General features: G+C 40.2%; 1 protein-coding gene across 1 annotated transcript; it reads left to right on the plus strand.

Moving 5' to 3' along the window:
• The first annotated feature begins 3,768 nt into the window (after window positions 1-3,768).
• Window positions 3,769-16,049, plus strand: LOC308141370 (hemicentin-2-like). Its single transcript, XM_080511495.1, has 11 exons — window positions 3,769-3,913; window positions 5,158-5,430; window positions 5,504-5,821; window positions 6,060-6,281; window positions 6,370-6,597; window positions 6,696-6,959; window positions 9,931-10,206; window positions 10,290-10,442; window positions 11,652-11,870; window positions 12,051-12,293; window positions 13,789-16,049. Exons 1-11 carry the CDS (start codon window positions 3,856-3,858, stop codon window positions 13,989-13,991), a joined length of 2,457 nt encoding a protein of 818 aa, XP_080367621.1. The 5' UTR covers window positions 3,769-3,855; the 3' UTR covers window positions 13,992-16,049.
• The last annotated feature ends 552 nt before the right edge of the window (window positions 16,050-16,601 follow it).

Raw genomic sequence — 16,601 nt, forward strand, 5'->3', positions numbered from 1 at the left:
AAAAAAAATAGAAGATAATTTTCTCTGAAATCACTTCAAGATAAATTCTTTTAACAAAATTGAGGAATAGGGATTAAAAGTAGAAATTCTATTAAATAAACTACATTTCCAGAATCTATTTTTTTTAAGAAAACACATTGTCTTCAAAATACCAGGAGAGACGGAAAGGATCCGTGGAAACAAAAGAACCGACTCATTCTCTTTCCACATTTCAATCACTGAGATTTCAACCACGATTTTGTTGCACGCTGAATTTCTTGATGTCTGGACGAAATAGATTTTATTAGAATAAATACCACATTGTTTGGCCTCTTGAAGTATAGAAATATCCCTCAACACCACCACAGAGATTAAATGTGTCATTCAGTTAATCAGTTGGTTAAACGATAACACGAATAGAGAGGGGGTGAGAACAAAACACCTGGTTGCTATACAAACAAAGGCTTTCCCCTGAAAGCACAAGGCCACTCTATCTGAGGTCCAACAAGTCATTAGTCTGTGGATGTTACAAGATCTGTATTTAGACCTCCAGCAGTCAAGTGTTTTTCCTTGTCTCTTTTTTTTTTTATTTTATTGCTGTTCTGTCACAGTCATTTCCTCTTTGCCACAGGAAAATGTTTATAGCTGTGACACCGTATCCTGGTGTTCCTGATTTCACACAACTCATTGCCTTTGATGCATGCCATGAATGCATGCAGCGGTGGAAAGTTACCGAGTGGCATTATAGAAGTGCTTGAGTGCAATTTGCAAATGCACCTATGTTAATTGAGTAATTCATTTTTACATCTGAACATCATGAAAAGCATCATTTATTTTGTATATTGTACCTCCATTTCGTGGCCAATTCCACCAAAATAACACAATGAGTGCCAACATGCAAAATGAGGTTTGTGCGCGTTAGACCCTGTTTACACGAGAATGTGCTAGGAACTGCATTGTTTTCATGTTTATTTGCTAATTTTTCGCTATGGAGTGATTAGGTTTGCGCGCTGAGCCTCCACAGCCACAACAATAAATGGGAAACAATGGGGTTGGACATATTCGTGGAAAAAGTCATCAAACGTAATAGAGCGTTACGGCAAATGAATTAGAATTTGGCAAAAGGCACACTGAGGCTGTCCTCTTAGTAGATCATCGTCCACCAGTGTGTATCTGCATATTATCACATTTGCACTCGAGATCAGGCCCACAATTGTGTAAAATGTGTTCATCGAGAGAGCATCTCAATTCTATTGGTTTGGTCTGAGGATCTAGGTGAGTTGATATTGCATGTTCTCTGTATGCATGGGTACTTGACACAGTCCACGCTTTTGATTTAGAATTTTGATTCTAAATTGCCTGTCGGTGTGGCTGTGATTGTGTGTGTATGTCTGTTTGTGTCTATGTTTTTGCCCTGTTATTAACTGATGTGCATTGCCTATTGCCCATTGAAACCTCTAAGTCTAAGCTCGACAAAATCAATATATATATTTTCTTTTACCAAGTATTTCATGCTTGAATTTGACTTCTCCTCGACAGTTTCTACATTGCCGTTTCAACACCTAATTGTAAAATACGAATGCTTCTTCTGCCAATGGCTCATTTCTTGGAAATGATATAGTTTATTTTCTCATTCTTTCCAGCTTTTATTAATACAATGGTTGGGAATTCCTATCCATGTATCACTTTCCTTTTTAAAGGACAATGAATACTGGCCCCTGTGTGGAATATTTGTTTTGGAGGAGGAATTAAATGGTGAGGTTTGTTGTGTCAAAGATCAATTGTTTCCTGTTTTATGATTCACTTGTCTTTCCGCTCAGTTTAATTGTTATGGGAATCTCGAAATCAATTTCCAAATGTATTGGATCCATGTGTTCGATATTTGGAAAGAAATTTCTTTTTTTTAAATCATACCAACAATTATCATGTGAGTCACTTGTGTAAATATTTGCTGCACAGTCAATATAAATGGTTTGGAAATCCTTCAGAGACATCAGTTCCCTGTGCGTCGCTACACAAAAGCAGGAAGTACTGGATGTAAATGAAGGTGATAGTGATCACAGTGTTGGCTTGATAGATTCCAAAATACAATTCTCATCGCCTCTGTGGTGTTTGGCATCACTTTGTTTTGCTTTCAGTTCCTCTGATGCTGTTATTGGGAAACACAGACCTCTTGTCAGGAGATCAAAGCTCAGTGCTGGCATCGGAGCACTTGTACTTGAATGAAATCTTAATAGCAGCGAACTAAGAGAGGATTTTTTTTTTTTCATTTATTTGTTCAGCGTGTGTTTGTTTGTGTGTGAACCGAGAGTGCTTGCGACATGACTGGAATGTCAATGCTTGTTTTCTCAGCCACAAAAGTCCTGTTTGTGTTTTCAAGCCTCCCGTGTAGCACATCTTCTTTCACCTCCTCCTCCTGCACCCATCTGATGGACTCCTCAAGAGACCTTTGGCCCCCGCCGCATTAAAGACTATCACTTTGTGCAGCTGTTTATTATCAGCACTCACTTTCCCCTTGTTCAGCTACAGCGATCTGGCGTCTGTTCATCATTTCTGTGGGTCAGAGGAGCTCAGGAAGGACGTGATTATAGAATGTGTCCGTGTCTCTTCGACCCTCCCACAGGCTCCGTCTTTGCCTCCGACATTTGTTATTTATCGTGGGAGATTAGTCTCCCAAGAATTCATTATCCTGAAGTGAGTCAGCATCAGCAATCTGAGCGAGTCCAGCTAAATGTGCATGCATTTCAAAGGAAACTGAGCACATATCTGGGAAACCTGCACTGGCTTACAACAGGATGTGACTGAAAGTGAGAATGGGGAAAGTCCAGTGGTACTATTTGCTTCTAATGAAAGGAAAAGCCAAAGACACCGTCGTAGGACATAGATCATTTCCGTTGGGCTTTACATAACACACGGTTCAGAAGTGATTAAAATAAATCTAATCCTCATTTTGGCCTGAAAGAATTCTGTCTAAAATATGCACGCATGGCACTGGTGGAGCTGCTGATGTGTGGGCGTGAATCTATGCGCTTGATGACCTTAAGATGTGTGGGTATAATGAAGGCTCCCAACATGCATACAAAGCACTTTTCTCTGCAGAGATTTCATCACCACTGTGTTCCTCACATTTTATTGTCAAATAAAGCACATATGTGTAGTAAAATGTGCACATAGTAATTCACAATGAGGCACAGTTATTGCTTTAATCGCACAACATAGAGCTAATAGCTTTTGTGACACAACCACTTGTTATCAGTGAGTTAGTTAGTTGTCTTTTCGGTTGATTGTTGCAACAACAAAAAAAAGAAGGCAGGATTTGATTAAAGATTTGTTATTGTGATCATGATGAAGAGGAAGATATCTGTATTATATGAAAAAGGAGAGTTACCTTCTCACCTTTCATGCCTGTTGTGTGATTCCTTCTTGTTGATTTGTGACAAGTTCGAAAGTCTAAACGCTAAAGATAAGTCAGAAATGTAAGAAATGTCAATTCTCAGAAGGACGAGAAGAAAAAAATTGGTACATTTGTGATGAGGGTGTGTGGGGGCCTGAATACAGACGTGAATTTTCGCAACTAACATGTTATATTTCTATGGTAGACTGTGTACCGTCGCCTGACTCATGAATTATGAATTACAGGAATACAGAAATATATCCCATACACAAACCACCAACTGTCCAATCTCTCTCTCTCTCTCTCTCTCTCTCTTCCTCTCTCTCTCTCACCCCTCCTCTCTCTCTCTGTACTTTCTTCACTTTCTGCGCCGGCTCATTGGATCAGCAGAGCGCAGCCCCAGCAGAGGCACACAGCAGAGCTGGGAGCTGGAATAAAGGACAGAAGGAACATTGTTCAAACCAAATGCGTAAACATATCCAATGAGTGAGAGTAAGTTTTTTGTTCTCCTCTTCGTGGGGCTCATTCTCATCGCGACAGGTAGGCTCAGTTTTCACTTTCCCTGCTCAAACAATGGCACACAATGTATTTTCTTCAAGGGTGCATGCTATGAATATAAACTTTTTGGTTAAACACATCACATATGGTGTCAGGTTCTGCAAAGCAGCACATGTTTTTAGGAGTTGAACAGGTAAAACAGTTGGGGTAGTACCTGGCACTGAGGCAAAACTTTGGTCAACCAGAGGGGAGCTGCATCATGTGAGCAGAACCAGATGCATCGAGAGCAAACAGTGTTACAACAAATGAAAGAAAGAGGAAAGAAAAAAAACCATTTTGCTGTTGATTGTTATCAGGTGTGGATAAGAAAGTTTCATCAGTTTTTCTATAACTTAACCTCGAAATAAAAGAACATGTGATGAAGTTTGACTACAGAAACTATATATTTCTCTGGATTGGTACTAGTCAATTAATCTGAATTAAAAAAAAAAAACTTTTTTTAGCAATGATCCTCTTGATTTGTGGTGTGTAGGACAAGATTGACATAAATGGATCATAATTCTATTCTATTCTATTCTATTCTATTCTATTTCATATTCAGATTCCTTTGAAAGCAGCAGATCGGGGAAAAAAGGCAACAGTTGTTAATAACAACAGTTGTTAACTTATTTTTCAGTTATACGTTTATATTGCTCATATATATTTGTTTATCACCACTCTAATGGACATAATTGAGTTTCTTATTTATTTAGTATTGTTTTGTATCATTCCTTTAAATTAAAGAATCGTTACCCTCTCATACTTGGTTTGGCTTCACTTTCACTTCATGTGACCTTTTCATCAAATCAACACCCCATTGTTTTGTGCCAGTTTCCACGAATGGCTTATTGTGGAGGATCAAAGAAGGTCATAAACTGTATCTAACACATTCATTTAACGTTTTTTGGGATTGAGATTTCATTGTTAAAACCAAATTGTAGTATCAAGTAAAGAATGGTTGTATCTTTCTTCCTTTTTAAAAAAAAAAAACGCTATTGTGTTTTTTTGCGTCACAATTATAGATTTGTTAAGCTTAGTAATGCTTGAGCCATCAATGAAGAATCATGCTTTTTTTTAATTTTTTTTATCAAATTCAGTATTTTATTGATGCTTTTATTTGAAATACAATATTTGCCAAAATCACTTCTTGCAATGAAATGTTCGGGAAAGGAAACGTGTTTGTTTGTTTGTTTTTTTTTGTGATTGTACAAATATGACGCATGCACTTTCACTTTCCCATGTTGCAGGTGTGAACACCTCCTGTCCCATTGAGCTGAGCCCCCCCAGTGTTGTGGTGAAATATGGAGACCCGGTCACAATCAACTGCACGACATCGATGAGCGACCACGACGGTATCGGCTGGGAGGTTCCGCGGGGAGGCACAGGTCTGCAGAAAGTCAACGTTTTGCCCTGGACGGTGGAGAGTCTAACGCAATGGAACATCGTTCCCATGTGCTATTTTTCCACATCTTATCCCACCCCTGAGCAATGCAGCGTCAGCCCTGGACTTGTGGTTTACAGTAAGTCTTGCTTGCTGCTGGAATCTAAAATGATACAATAACTGCGTCTCATTGCTACTTCCTTGTTCTCCAGCATTTCCAGAAACAATCAGCATCAGTGGCCCCAGCGCTGCGCTGGAGGAAGGGAAGGAATCTGCCTTCACATGTGATATTTTCAATGTGGAGCCACTTCAAAATCTCTCTGTAACATGGTTCAAAGGAGATACAATCCTCCGTAGAGAGACTTTTAATGAGTCCATAAAGAAACCAGCCAATCAGTCATCTGTACTTAAGTTCACACCAACGAGAGACGACAATGGCAGCGTGGTCAGATGTGAGGCGCACCTGGACCTTGGACCCGACGGGCCGAACATCAAGGTGTCTTCAGAAGACTACGTAGTTACAGTCTTTTGTGAGTATATTGTTATTATTATCATTATTATTATTATTATTCTTGCTTTTTCTACAGATTTCGGTGTTTCATGATTTACTTTATGATACAAATTTGGCACCAGATTCATGTTTCTTGTGTTTACAAACAGAAAACTCAATCATCAGCCACTCATTGCTTAATTGCATTAAATCTGCTTTATTTCTCAAATTGAAAATCACACTGTGACGCCATTTATTGTTTTTCTACCTCTTCGTAGTTGCACCAGATGTGTCGTGTGCTCTTGTTGAGATCACAGAAGGTCAAACTTTGGAAGAGAAATGCGCGGTGACAGGAAATCCGACCCCCACCGTGAGATGGTTTCAAGATGGGCGGATCGTCAACTCAACCGTCCCTTTCAGAAGGGAAGATGCAGGGAGGTACACAGTCGAAGCTGAAGGATTTACCCTTGTCAAGAAGTCAATCACATTTACTGTGTTTTGTGAGTGTCACCCTCCGACTTTACAATTCATTACAAGAGAGACGACGCTACACAGTACTGAAGTGTTATTGTTTTTTTTTCCCCTCAGATGGGCCAGAATTGACATGTCCAAGCACGTATACTGCACTTGAGCATGCTGTTCACAACCTGACCTGTACCGTGGAGGGCTATCCAAGACCGAAGACCATCTGGTACAAAGATGGTGAGGAGGTGGAACTTACAGAAAGGTTAACAAGAAGGGATGCAGGACAATACGTGATCACAGCATCAAATAGTCTCACAACCGTCAATTCCACAGTGGACGTTGTGGTTTTGTGTAAGTCTTACAGTAGCCCTTCAAGTCAAGTTGCAACATTGTATTTACTTTTTGTTGTTGTTGTCGTTCTCATGTTGTCTACATTTTTTATCTTGCAGACCCGCCATCAGAAATAGTCGAGCTTGAAGACTCCGAAATTGACGTCGGAGCCGATGTGTGGCTGAAGTGTACCTCCATGGGTAACCCGCGACCCAAATACTCTTGGACCTATTACCAGACAGAGAATGTGGTGGAGGAGAGCGAAGATGGAGTGTCCCGTCTGATCATCCACAATGCTACCGTACACAACATGGGCACATATACATGTCGGGCCAGGAATGCTAAAGGCACTGTTTCCAAAACTGTCATGGTCACTGTGAATGGTAAGTTCAATCAAAGTTATATGTTGTGCAGTGAAGCAGCATGGAAACGTAGTGGATGAGCTGTTTAACTTCATCTACCATGAATCAGGAATGTGCTTATTAAAATATTTCTAATCAGACAGATACATTATGAGATGGATTAGTGCAACAACAAAAAAAATCATCTTAATAATTGGACCCATTATTAGCTTCCTGGACCTCAGCAATCAAATTAATTGAAAAAAAAAAGACTTACCTGTGTACTTAATTACTGATGAGACAAGACGTGATGAGACAAGACTATACTCTTTTATTTGTCCCATTATGGACAAATCTGCATTGTTGCCACAGCAAGAGGACAATACTGAAAGTATGTAATGGGTACAAATGATAGTAATATGTATTCAAAACAATAACAACAGTTAAAATAATATAAAACAAAATAAAACCATGATAATATCCTTACATTCTCACATGATAATCTTGGTAGTGATTGGTGAAATACATCAGAGATTACGGTCTTGTTGCACAGAATTAACAGAATTAATATATGAAAAATGTATATTGTTCACAAGAAAATAATGATGAACCTTAAAAGGTGCAGTGCATCCAATTGTCCAGGTTTGGGTGTATTTGAGTATCATTCATTGATTTATTTGTGTTTATCACTTTAAATAGCTATGCTATATGCTCTCAAACTAGCTAAACTAACCCAATTACTCATTTAACCCACTTACGATCATCACTTTACTATTACATGATCGATGGATATTACTGAGGACTGCAATCCTGTTTGTTTATGAGTTTATGAAGAACTGGTGTTATGCGATGAGAGGCTCGGGTGACGATGCAGGGCCAGCCGGAGTTTATGAAGAGATTTGAGAGGGAGACCAGACAGAAGGGAGTTGCACTAGTCCAGGTGGGAGGTGACCAGAGTGGTGGTGCTGCTGGGTGAGAGCGAGGGGCGAAGGCGGTTAATATTGTGGAGGTGGAAGTAGGCTGATGTTATTGATGTGAGCCATAATATGTAACAATAGTGCCATAATACCCTTTTAGATTTAAACTTTAAAGGTTTTCTTTGTTGTGGAGCAAAGTATGTTTGATGAAAATGTCTATGTTTTCGTAATACCAAACAATTACTGCTAAAAGTTACTATATTCTCATTCTGGTGCAAAAAATATAGTGAAATGTCTCAAAACCTTCTAGTATAGCTCTTTTTTACAAACGTACCTGGCAACATAACTTCTGTGAGTATTTGAAAGCAACGAGATAGCTATCTTTCATGGCAGCATCAGTGATATCTCAGCTCGGGTCACAGGGTTGTGTTGTGTCTGCTACTCTGAAGAAAATAGTTTTTTGCTTATTTCTAAATCAACATTTTTTTTTCGAGAAATATTTACAATCTGCTTAGCGGTTTGGCCATCCAGATTGGAGCTTCTTGCAGGCTGGTTTTTAGCCCATGGACCTTATGTTTGATACCTTTATGACTGAGAATGCTAACCACTACACCACTGTGCCATAGCATAATAGAATACATACTGGTATGGTTACACCTGCTGTCAGCATACCATTTGCATGCTCCCTCAAAACTGGCAGCTTCTGTGGCATTATGCTGTGTGATAAAACTGCACAGTGTCCTTCCTAGTATTATATTTATTTATCTGTGCAACAATCCTGCTGTCTAATCAGCATCTTGATTTAGACCAATTTGACAGCAATATATGAGAGAAATAGGCCGTTCGTGTACATAGATTTCTATGTACACAAACAGTCTTAAGAAAAGGGTTGTGTGTATATATTTTTGTTCAACGTCTGTGGAAAATCCAGTCGGTTTATTAGAATTTTCCAGAAAACACAGAACAGCAGATTTCCCCACCAATTTGATGGAGGTTTTTCCATCATGCCTTAAAAGACATTACGCACGTCATTTTAAATATACTTTAATTTTATCATGAACCTTTTTTTTTATTTTATTATTATTATTAAAAATTGTTACGAGAAGCTCCAGTTAATTGCATTTCTCCTGGCGTCATAAAGGAAAGTTTGTGGCTCAGCTGCTGCATTTATAGCCCCTCGGTGGGAGTTGATGTCGGGGGAGGTGCGTGCGGAGGAGCGCACGGCGCGCGCGGCGTTGAGCTCACTGCGCGGCGGGGCGGTGCGGTGCGGTGCGGTGCGGGGTGTCGGAAGAGCGGTAGCTTTAGCTTAGCGCTCACCCGAAAAGTCAACAAGTCTCCGCCGGCTGAGGCGAAGCCGGAGAAACTGAATCCTAACGGAAGAGAGGCGGCAGCTGTCGGAGCGCAAACATAAACCCCCTCAGAGACAATGGAGGATCTCGGCGCGCTGCGCCTGCTCTCGCTCTTTCTGACTTTAGAGCTGCTTTGTAACGGGACACTGTCGCGTAAGTTTGTGTCACTTCAGCAAACCTTTCAATGTTCCTTTTGTGTGTGTATGTGTGTGTGGGGGGGGGCCGACATGCCTGTCTCCTTCTCCTCTCTCGCTCTCTTGTCTATTTATGTCTCCTCGGAGCTGAGCTTACTTTTAAAGCTGCAGACAGTTTAAAAAAAAGTTGTGAACGTATTGACTCAACTGAGGAAAACCAGGTTGTTGTTTTTATTTTCTATTTTTAAACATTGTAACCAATTAATGTTTTAAGCTTCTACCCACGTTATTTATCTGCCATTTGTTTATTTGTTTGTTTGTTTGTTTATTTATGCGCTTACTATTAAACAAGTAATTTTACAGTGTTGAGAGGGAGTGAATGGAGAAGGGGTGACGCATTCAACAAATATGTAGATATTGCAGTGAGGTCCAGTAGAAAGAATGGTGGGCAGCAAGTGCAGACTTCCCTCAGGGAGTGGTATATCCTTCCTGAGTACTTTCCTGCTGCCTCCTGTGATACAGCCTTTTGTTTCTAAAGAACATTTTAAAGCTGTTTTGTGATTGTGTCACAAGACTGCAATAACATTTCTCCTCCCCACCCCTCAAAACATAGGTGCCCTGCAAGAATGCCCAGTTACAATCACTCCAGATACCATGGTGGTGGAACACCAAACTGGAGGGCATCACGCAACATGCAAGTCGACCTCCACCCACCTCTCAAATGTCCTTCAGACATACTGGGAAGTTGAACAGGACAACAAAAAAATCCGAATGTATGATGAGAGCTGGTTTCCTGACACCCAGAACGGCTGGTACTCAAGTCTTGCTTGTGCTGGACAATTTACTGGGCTAGGAACTTGTCACAAGAAACTAAAATTCATTCTTTTCAGTGAGTAAGCCTACCAGTTTACTTTTCAAAACACATTGAGCATTTGTTTTTTGTTTTTTTTAATTGTCTCTCGCCTCTTCCAGAAACACCTGACAGTGTGTCCATCCATCCTGTGGATAACTCCAGCTCGGTGTTGGAGGACAGAGCGTTTCAGCTGCAGTGTGACGTTATTAACGTTGCCCCGGCACAAAAGCTCACTGTGCAGTGGTACAGAGGGAATGAGAGCATTGGACCAGGTGGGACATCTTTTTTTTGAAATCGCACTTTTACTCTGACGTCCAACCAATGACATTAACATTTCCAATACAGTTCACTAAAATAATTGTTAGAAAGGTTGCTTTAAAAAAAAAACAAAAAAACCCAATATGAGGAATATCTGAAGTATGAAATCAAATGTAAATTTGAGCAATGTTGTCATTGTTCATTAATAGAATAGAAATACTTCATTAACTCCAATAATCAATCGACAAATGCGCAGTGATAGAAGTTGTCATCAACCTAATTACACATATATAATATCTCTTATTTACACAATAATGTCCTCATAGCGTTCTAGTTCTTGGTAATGTGATTAACATCCTATATGCACTGAAACTCCAGTATGTACACAGCCCATATTTAATAAATGTGTGTGTAAAAGAGTGTCTTGGATTTTGGTAACATGACGATGGCGTCACAGCGACTGATTCACGTGTCTGCCCACGACACGGCCTAACCTCCAGAAGAACAGAGTAGTAATTACATTGCAGAGCCAGCAAATTACAAGACTAAAGAAAAAACCCCAGTGACTCAACAGCTTGGAGAAAAAAAAGCATAATTGATATCGGTGCATCTCAACTGAAGACGCAGAAAACCAGCTTTTCTTGGAGGAGCTCCAAAGTGTAACTGAAGAACGGGGGTGTGTAAATGTAATGACGCTGTTTACTCTTCCAAATATATTTTGTCACTCAGGTATAGGCTGTAAATAAAACACCAAAAGTGTCAAATGCAATCCCTTTGAAGCAGGAAGGTCTGTATTCATCAACTTGTGGGATTGTGAGATGTTTCAAAGAGATCGGATGAGCACATTCTTCATTGATGTACTTTGTGACAAGCCTGTGTCACGTGCCTGTCACAAATAATAACCAGGCTTCATCTACTCAGTGTGCCGGGTTCAGTGCTCAAATAATATGAACTCGCCAAACATATTTGCTTGATGTATTTTCTTATACATTTATTTTCTACGAGTTGTACCTGATGCCTGTTTGTTGACCTTTATACACTTCCCCATTCATAAGTTAGACCTGAATTTCCAGTAATTAGATTGTGTCATTTAGCATACAGAGATAATTATTCTCATTCATGTGAAAACATGTCCCCTTTAACATGTTTTTGTTGGATGTGAACAGAGTCTGCAATTTCATGTTCGGTTTTCCTCAATAGAATCTTAAATTCTGTCTTTTTAGGGGTGTTGAGCTTGGCAGACTGTCAGCCTGACGACGGCAGAAACTGTAATATCAGTCTCATCATGTCACCGGTGAACGTGACGTCCACGGTAAACGTCACCTTGAACCGGCTGGACAGTGGCGCCGAGTTCAGATGTGAGGTTCAACTGGACCTGGGACCCGAAGTGCCGCAGGCTCCTCCGAGCGTGGTGTCCGTCCCTCTTAACCTCACCGTCCTCTGTGAGATCACGTTGTCTTTCGCTCTTACAATCGGAATGCAATTCAGTCGTACACAAGAGTGGATTTGATATGTGCAGAAGCAGATACTCAATATTCTACTTTAGAAACACCGTTCTAAATACAGAATATGTTGACTTCCTTCGTCCTCACTGTGCTTCCTTCGCCTTTGTCTCTGAACAGATAAACCCACCATTAACACCACAAAGCTTCCAAAGACGGTGCCACTGTTCAGAGGTTACCCTGAGGAGCTGGTTTGTGAAGCCCACGGTCGTCCCGCTCCACAGATCCAGTGGCTGTACAGCGCCGGTAAAGACGTTCGGGTGTCTGACGGAAACCTGACGGTGTATGAGGAGGGCATCTACAACTGCTCAGCTCGTAACGACGTGGATTCCACGGTACACGTTGTTGAAGTCGTTTTAAAAGGTAACGTATCATTTTACGAGTGGGATTGCTTACGTTGGCCTATTAGATTAATTTGCTAAATATGCAAAGATAAAAGATTCAGTTCTTGTGGGGGTAGCCGGATCTGTGAAAGCCATTAGATACGATTACTGGGCACTTTGTGAGGCGAGCCTGTAAGCCGGCCCACTCATGCATTGAGCTGCTCAGCTCATCCTGAAACAGCAGTGCAACAAATTCTGCTGACAGGTGAGGAACTGCAACACCTGAATGCAGATTCTTTTGGTCCGGGTGACTTTTACTTTTGTCATCATTGCTGTTGCTGCTCGGAATATCAATGGAAGAGTTGATATGCATTTGATGAGAGTGATCAGAGGTGATTTACCAGTCACTGGCCTCAGATAATCGGAGAATAGAAGCCTCTCGCACCGGCAGAAGACCGTGTTTCGTTACACGTTAATCTTTTTGGCATGACACACAGGTTCAGCATGTGGCTTTAGCAGGAGTTCAGAGTCCCAACCTGCCGCAGGTCAGCAGTTCAGTCCACTTGTGTTGGTGTAATCAATCATCGTTCGAAGGCTGTGATACATCCTATGAATGCTGCTAATGATGTGCATCCTTTTCGGATGTCTGTTATTCAATGAGAGATGTACTTTGTACTGAAGGACACTATTCTCAGGGTCAGGTCGATGTCTTTCTTCAGTATTTTTTTTTAGATTTTAGAATAAATCTTAATGAATAAACAATAAGTCAAGGATAAAACATTTCTTATATCAAATATTTTCTGAAAGTAGTTTATTGTGAGTTTAATCAATATTAAATCAAATAACAATATATTTAGTGCAAAACAGATTCACACTATAAACGCCACATAGCTCGCAGGACAGGAGTTGTGCTTTTCTGTTTTATTGCACATGAGTCCCAGCATCTGTTCAGAATAATATCTCATGATGTTAAAACCTTTTGGATGGCCGGCATTCAACCAAAAACTAAGACTTGGCGTGACAGAGAGCACATGTGGCGTGAGAATTTGCTTGTTGGGGTGTGTGAAGTGGTTGAAGATCAAGAAGTCGTTGCTCTCTTAACACGATGAAAAGCCCTGATGGTGAATAACGCTCGGATGTGGTCAAGATACAGTCACGTCATCAAGGAGCACAATCTCCAATGAGTTTGAGAGCGAGTGAAGACCCACTTCTCTAACGGTGTTCCTAATAAAGTGTTTAAAATGCAAAAGTATTTTGTTTGTTTACAAGGGACCTCTAACTTCACAACAATGATGTAAGTCTAAATGGTCTCTTGTTCTTCCTGAATACCATTTAAGTAAATCAGTTAGCTACTTTTCCACAATTACCATGCGTAGATGTAAATGATGGTGAATTACTTGGTGAAAATAAGGAGCACGCTTAAGCTGCATGTCCAGTGTTGACTTGTTGCATGTCAATAATTGACTATGTTGTATTTAATCCTTTTCTTTTGAACTTTTCATGCAATAACGAGCTCTCTGTTGTTTTCATTCCAGAGGACTACCTGCCCCTCATAGCTGGCTTCGTGGCTGTCACAGTAATTATCATCTCGGTCATCTTCGTCTTCCTCTACTCAATTTACTACAAGAACACCAAGATGCGCCGCTATAGTCTCAAAAACCCCAAGCTGAGCACATACAATGACAACGTGGCCACAAACGGCTGGGATCTGCCGTTACCCATGACTAAACTGTCTTAGCGTCGCTTCAGAGCAAACAGTTGACCACTCTGAATTATCTGCATCTTTGACGATTGCACAAAAATGTGTGGAGGGAGATGTCATATGTAAGTAAAAAAAAAAACAGGCTTCAAATATTTGCAAATCACATTATTTCATTGGCAATGGAGCAACCGCCACATCAGATGGCAGTCTGCTCGTTTTGGATTTGATAGCATATAAGCTACAAAAAAACAAAAAAACACCCTTCTGATAACAATTGCGTCGAAACAAGGAAACCAGTTTTGGGAGTTTTAGGAGAGGAATATTTTGATGTTTAATGTGGTTTTGATCTGCTGTAGCATTTGAGCAATTCTCGACACTATGAGGTGGAGACGTTCTCAGACCTCTGTACTTCCCAGCATTCATAGTGCCTTTCCAGTTGTAAGAGTTCCACTTGCCATCGAAAGTGATACGACGACGTACCAACAGAAAACTAGCAATGTCACTTCAAATTGTGTTCACATATGGCTGTATGTTATAGTTTTTAATTGGCGTTTGTGGATTGTTGAGTGACCCCGGGAACACCGATTTCTGGAGGTGAACTTTTACCCTTATAGTTGTTAAAGATGCAGCCTGGTGTTAACCCTTTATAGACTGTTAAGAAAAATACAACACCATCTCAGTATATTTCTTTTTGCCATTTATGCGGGATACACACTGTCCCACCGTATGTATTATGTGATTGGTTTCAAAACGCCTTAATTATTCCATGCTAGGATGCAGTAAGATACATTTAAGTGCTTCAATAATCAGATTGTTTGAATCTCTGAGACTCAACCCTTCTAAAGTCCATGTTATATCTTCAGTCATGTGAGTCATTGCCTGTTCATCTAATTGGTTGCAAAATCCTCCTCCAGCTGTTTTTTTTAATTAGAATCTATTCAGAAATGGGCTGTTGCTATCACATTCAAAATAAGCAAATCATTTCCTTTGCCTTGCAGCAGCTGATATTCTGCCTCTGTTGTGTGTGAATATGATTTTTTGTGAGATTTGCCAAATCATTTTAGCCTGTTCTTTGTACGTTTTACTCATCTTCCCAACCCTTTTGGAATCAAGCCATTAGAGTGTTATAATGTCTGAATACCTCTCAGACAGCAGGCAACACTGGGCTGACAGGAAAGTGTTTCTTTCCTCCCCAAATATCCCATTGTCGTCTCCAAATCTAATGTGACAAATACACGAGTGTTTTATCCTGTCATTAGAATATAGTCGGGCAGCCTTGGCTTGAGATGTACAAATCATGACGTACTACTGGTATTCACCTTTCTTTCACTGGAACAAGAACTCAAAATGTGCCTCTGCAAGAGAAAGTATTTATATCTATATATATTTTAGCATTAAAGGGAATCTAAGTTAATTGCTTCGCTGTTTGGGTTCACTGAGAATTGTTTTGCATTAAATTCTATCCCATTAAGATGTACTCGGTCAGATTTTTATATGTAGCTACTTCACACACCGACAGAACGTCACGCTGTGTGTTTAAACATTGTGAACCTGAAACTGCTGGGGGGGGGGGGGTTGTTTTTGTTTTTTTCTCAAATCTGACCAGGAAATACATTTTGACATCAAATATGTGACAGCCAGATCAGCTTGGCAGAGTTTGTGGACATTGTTGCTTAAAAGTACAATTTGTCGAGTCCCCTGTCCTCCCACCGTCCTGTCCCTCCTTTTTGAGTTTGTCATCTCTCTATGCCTGAACCTTTTCTAACGGCATACTGCGTCAGGCTCTGGCCTTATGGGACAAATTGTCTTGTTCCACAGTTGGATGCTTTAAAAAAAATTTTTTTTAAAGGACTGCAGGCATTATAGCCCAATGCCAAGCTGAACTCTTGAGTTCAGGTTAACGTTTTATATAAAAGCTAAAGTTTATTTATGAGAAACGGTGAAGAATGAAGGATTTTTGTATTTAGACTGGACTGCACACGGGATGTAAATGCTTAAGTACACCTGTATAAGACAGTTGAATATGTTTGTGAATACTGCTGTAAATATTTATGACTCGTGTAAAACTGTATTTTATTATTAAAACCATGGCTTAAGAAACAGGTTGTTTTGTTATTTCATTGTTCTTATTTGTGTGCGTGTGTGTGTGTGTATGATACACGTGTGCCTCAGGCAGGGGTCTCCTTCACCCCACTGTGTTTGTGTGCACGCGCTCCTCAGCAGGGTTTGGTCAGGATTTGTGCCACCTTATGCAAAAAGCTTCTTCAAAGAATTTTGAGTCATAATTCTGACTTTTTCCTGCGAATTCTGGGATTAAAACCAAATTATTCTTTTTTTTAAAGACTTGCTTTTCGTGCTTATTTTAGATGGCTCTAATCGTCTTCCATAGGAGGGTGCTGTTACTGCGTCCAGATCTTCCCAGCTGGAAACGTTCCCGTGCTGCCGGAAAAATTGCAACTGGAGTCACATTTGCAGTACAAATGGATAAAGATCTCTGTAACGCTACACACACAATAGTCATTTAAATGATGGGAGTTGTATGAAAAACATATACATAGTTAAATACCTAATTTTAAACAAATGTTCAAAAATAAATACTTATGAGGAATATTAAGAGGGAATAACTGTTTCCAGTCTCTCTGCTCA

The sequence above is a fragment of the Blennius ocellaris genome (assembly GCF_963422515.1).
Source record: "Blennius ocellaris genome assembly, chromosome: 16".
Classification (NCBI taxonomy): domain Eukaryota; kingdom Metazoa; phylum Chordata; class Actinopteri; order Blenniiformes; family Blenniidae; genus Blennius; species Blennius ocellaris.